The following is a 4,583-nucleotide window of genomic DNA, read 5'->3' as shown; positions in this document are numbered from 1 at the left end:
AAACCACTTCAAAACCAAGTCCAAGAACTGTACAAAACCAGTCCTAAACCAGTTCAAACCCAAGTCCAAAAACTGATTAAAACCAGTCCTAAACCAGTTCAAAATCAGTTCCAAAATAGATCAAAACCAGTCCTAAACCAGTTCAAAACCAAGTCCAAGAACTGATCAAAACCACTCCTAAACACCAAGCACCAAGTCTAATATTGTTTCAAATCCAGTCTTGAACCAACTCAATACCAGGTCCAAAATCAATTCCAAAAACAGCTGAAACCCAGTCTTAAACCAGTTCAAAACTAATTCAAAGCCACAGTTCAAAGCCAAGCCTAAAATCTGCTGAAAACTCATACAAAACCAGTCCAATGCAGTACAGAATCAGCTCCAAAATAAGTTCACAACTTTGTCAAAAAAAATGTCAGAAACCAAGTCCCAAACTAATCTCAAAGTAGTCTGACCCCAGCCTAAAATCAGTTCAAAAACATGTGTTGAACTAATCTCAATTCAGTTCAAAAGTCACAGAAAAGCTGTGACTTATCCTCCTTTATCCAGGATGTTGCCTTGAGAAGCTCAGTGCTGATAATACAGCACATCAGACAGAGTAGAAGCTTGTTTAACTTAAACCTCTTTAAAAGGGGAATAAAAAGGGAAGTCTGGATGCTGAGATGACCCAGGAAGGGGGACGATGAATGAGAGTTTTTCTGCAAATGGAGCCTGAATAAGCCAATCAGACCAAAAACCTTCATGATGTTCTCAGTAAACTGGTCAGCCATACTGATGATATCACAGCTGCAGCCTTTATTTATCAAACCTGTAAAAACTGCAGCATAGAACAGCATTTTTCAATATTTTTTTTTAGCATTTCATCATTTAAATAACTCCAGAGTAAAGATTAAAGACTGAATAATGTACGTATTTGTTAGCTGGGAGGAAACAGAGTCATTAAACTCAGTGTGTGTCAGAAGAAACCAGACAGTTTCCCCTGAAAGTGTGTTTTTTTTTCAACTCATTGGTGCTTCAGATCAGGTAAAAGCCGGTGTCGACGGTGAATTTGGATTTGTGAGGCGGAGCGGCGGTGAAGCGGGTCGATACCTGAGCTTTGATGTCTCTGTGGAGGATCTTCCTGTCGTGGATGTGTTTGAGGCCCAGGCAGATCTGAACGAACCAGGCCACGATCTGACAAACAAGTGTTCAGATTTACAAACAGAGACACAGAAAAAAAAGTCCCAAATAAATTAGAATTCTCAGTCAATACTACGAGTAAGGACAAGTTGAGCTCAGGTGTAGGTTTATGTTTGGGTTTAGTTTAGGTTAGGATAAGGTTAGGTTTAAGTTAAAGAAGGGTAGGGATAGATTTAGGTTAAAGTGGCTAAAATGAGTAAGAATCCAATCTTGTGCATCTCCAGTGCTTCAGCCATGTGTTACCTGATCCTCTGTGAAGGGATTTCCTCTCTGCATGTGGATCTTCTTCATCAGATCTCCTCCGTCGCAGAACTCCATGACGATGTACAGGCTGCCTCTCTCTGAACACACACCCAGGAAACACCTCAACAGTTACACTCGCCGACGAAAGACACCGACGCTCACTGGCTCACCTTGAAATGAGCCGATGAAGCCGACGATGTTCGGGTGTTTCATCTTGGACAGCAGCGTCGCCTCCTTCTTGGACGCTTCCTTTTCCCTCGCCGACATCTGAGCAGCAAACAAACATCAACCTACAACAGCTGGTTGAATTAAATAAGAAACTGTGCAGCATGATATGTTCACTGTATGGCAAAAAATTATTAGCATTTCTTTTACTTTTTGTTACTTCTTTCTTTTACTATTTTAATCTCGTCTTAGTGGCACTACGTAGCATCTGGTGAAAAACAAGCAAAAAAACAAACTGTGTGGCTCCGAGTTGCACATCAGAAATAAAATGGTGAAATATTAAACATTAAACCAATAATTTTAAAAAAAGGTAAACAATAATTAAACAAACAAACAAACAAAAAAGACTAAACCAGCAACTCTCAGTGCTCTGCAAGGTCAAATTTATCTTATTTTAAAAGGCTTTAAAGTGAGCAATGAAAAGGTAACTTGCAACATAAAGCAGTAAAATATAAGATGTAATAAGATAAAACTTTATTTATCCCCAAGGAAATACTTTTGTCAGACATAAATGCAGTGCTGTATAGACAAGCAACAGGATACAAGTATGAAATGTTATCACAAATGAAAATAACTGAGCTAAAATACAACTAGAATATAAAAGTAATAAGTAAAATTGAAAATGAAACTAAGGTGGTAACGTAATAATGAAATAGTGCACATAAAATTGACATGATATGAAACTGACATACACATGTGTATAAAAATGAAATATTGCACATAATAATGAAATGTAACACACATGATCATAAAACTGATATTACACAAAATAATAATTAAAAATAGATATTCTAAATACAGTGTGCATTTTAAGCAATATTGACTTCTTTTAGGTGTTTGAAAGGCGTTTTGCTGCTGACCCAGTCTACAGCAGCTCATCACTGTTACAGCTAACACATTAGCTTTGGATGAAACAAACCTGCTAAAAATACAAGCTAACCCTCTGATGGACTCATCATAGCAACTCTGCAAAACTGTAGCATAATAGCACAAATACTAGCATTGATATTTATTATGAAATGAAATGAAAAATCCAGTAACATTATCCAGTAACATCCTGTAATACACAGAGTATCCCTGTGAAACAGCCATTCTGCACACCTCATACTAAATACTTAAGTATATTTTGACCCTCATTCTACGTTATTGCATCTCTAGTTTTATTAGAATAAATGATTTCATAGTCTAATTTTTATTATAGAACGTAAACAAAAGAGGGGGAAGAGAGCCGGGATGCTAAGCTAAAGGCTAACACCTCCAGATCAGCAGGACCGTCCTCCTGCTCTCCAATGTCCGCTCCCTCCACAACAAGCTGGACGAGCTACGGTTCCTGAGAGAAACCCACAGAGAGTGGAGGGACTGCTGTGTGTCTGCTTTAACAGAAACATGGCTCCATGACAGCATCCCAGACGGACATACAGCTGGAGGAGACGACATCGTGGACAGACAGACAGCTAGGTCTGAAGTTCTCCAGAGCCGCTGCAGGAGCAGGACCCTGAACATTGTCAAGGACTTCTCACACACTCTCCATCAACTGTTTGGACTGCTGCCATCAGGAAAACTGAAGGAAGAACCTCCAGACTGCTCAACAGCTTCATTCCACAAGCCGTCAGGACGCTGAACCGCTGATCCAGATATGCAAACACTTCTTTATTTAATTGCTTTTAGGTTTTGGAACCTGAAGAAACGCTCTCTCATATTGTTTGTACTACCGTTGTATATACAGCAAAATGACAATAAATTTGATTTGATTTATTTTATGGTCTTTACAGTCTGTAAAAACAGACGTCTGCAGCTGTTTTAAACGAGTTGTCATGTACTGTATGTATTTCATGTATTTATGCCTTGTTGTGTTTCTATATTATTTATTATATTTTTGTGTTGTATTGATGTAACCCTTGTTGCTGCCCTCTTGGGCTCCCTTGCAAAAGAGATGTCAATCTCAATGGGACTCACCTGGTTAAATAAAGGTTAAATAAATAATATTATCCATCTCCACCTGCAGCACAAATAGCAACCCCAGTTTAGGTTTTATCTCATGAAGAGCCACAGAAACGTACAAATATATGCCCAACTGTAGAGACAGCATATCCAGGATGTGCATTAATTGCAGAATATAATTTTTGTGACGCGTCGTACCTTCCTGAGGCTGATCTGTTTGACCACACACTGCGCTCCTCCACCTTTGTCTCGGACCAGGAAAGCTTTTCCAAACGCACCTTCCCCGATCTGACGGACGACCTCGTAGTTGTTCATAACACCTGGAAGAGCTGCGACGATCCCCAGGAGAACATTTTACACAGAAAATATGAAACACAGGAAACGTCTGAGCTGCTGTAACAGAAACTCAATGAGGCTGAACAATGTGTTTTATTAGACCATCATTATTTTGGTGATTTTTATTGATTTCGACACTGGCCGAATGGTTTTTCAGTCTAGTGCTTGTGTTCATGAAACTTTGGAAAACAGTGAAAAATACTCTTTGCATCATCATGACATACACAAATTTCTTGTTTTGACTAAACAACAGTCCAAAAACCTCAAATTAATCAGCGTAAAATTACATTAAAGAGAAAAGTATATGTTCCTATATCTGTGAAGCTGGAAAAATCAAATATTTTGGCTTTTTTTTGCTTGTAAAATTAATCAAAACAACTGATTAATTACCAAAATGTTGATTATTTCCTGTTAGTTTTTTGACTGATTGATTCAGACAGGAAACATAGAGGAGAGTGGAGGGACAAGAAAATGTAAATTTTCAAAGATTAAGTGAATTAAGTCCTAAATATTGAGATGTTTATTGAAGCAAAAGTTGTTTTTTCAAGTCTGTACTGAGCAGAAAAATATACTCAATTTAAGATCACAAGATTTCACCACTGGCTTACTTTACAGGTTTTCCAGTTTCTTAATTGTGACGATTTGCTGCTTTTATGTCAATA

General features: G+C 38.1%; 1 protein-coding gene across 1 annotated transcript in view; it reads right to left on the bottom strand.

Annotated features, from left to right (window-relative positions):
- LOC103369456 (serine/threonine-protein kinase Nek5) overlaps positions 1-3,900 on the bottom strand; it is a 26,228-nt gene extending 22,328 nt beyond the window's left edge. Inside the window, exons 1-4 of the mRNA XM_008298170.1 lie at positions 3,784-3,900; positions 1,590-1,686; positions 1,420-1,517; positions 1,087-1,170 (exon numbers count right to left, since the gene is read on the bottom strand). Of these exons, the coding sequence (XP_008296392.1) occupies positions 1,087-1,170; positions 1,420-1,517; positions 1,590-1,686; positions 3,784-3,900 (396 nt within the window). The remainder of the gene's footprint in view (positions 1-1,086; positions 1,171-1,419; positions 1,518-1,589; positions 1,687-3,783) is intronic.
- Between the last annotated feature and the right edge of the window lie 683 nt (positions 3,901-4,583).

Source organism: Stegastes partitus, unplaced genomic scaffold (genome assembly GCF_000690725.1).
Source record: "Stegastes partitus isolate 25-593 unplaced genomic scaffold, Stegastes_partitus-1.0.2 Scaffold1290, whole genome shotgun sequence".
NCBI lineage: Eukaryota > Metazoa > Chordata > Actinopteri > Pomacentridae > Stegastes > Stegastes partitus.
Note: the sequence above shows the minus strand (reverse complement) of the source record. Positions and strands in the feature narration are given on the sequence as shown.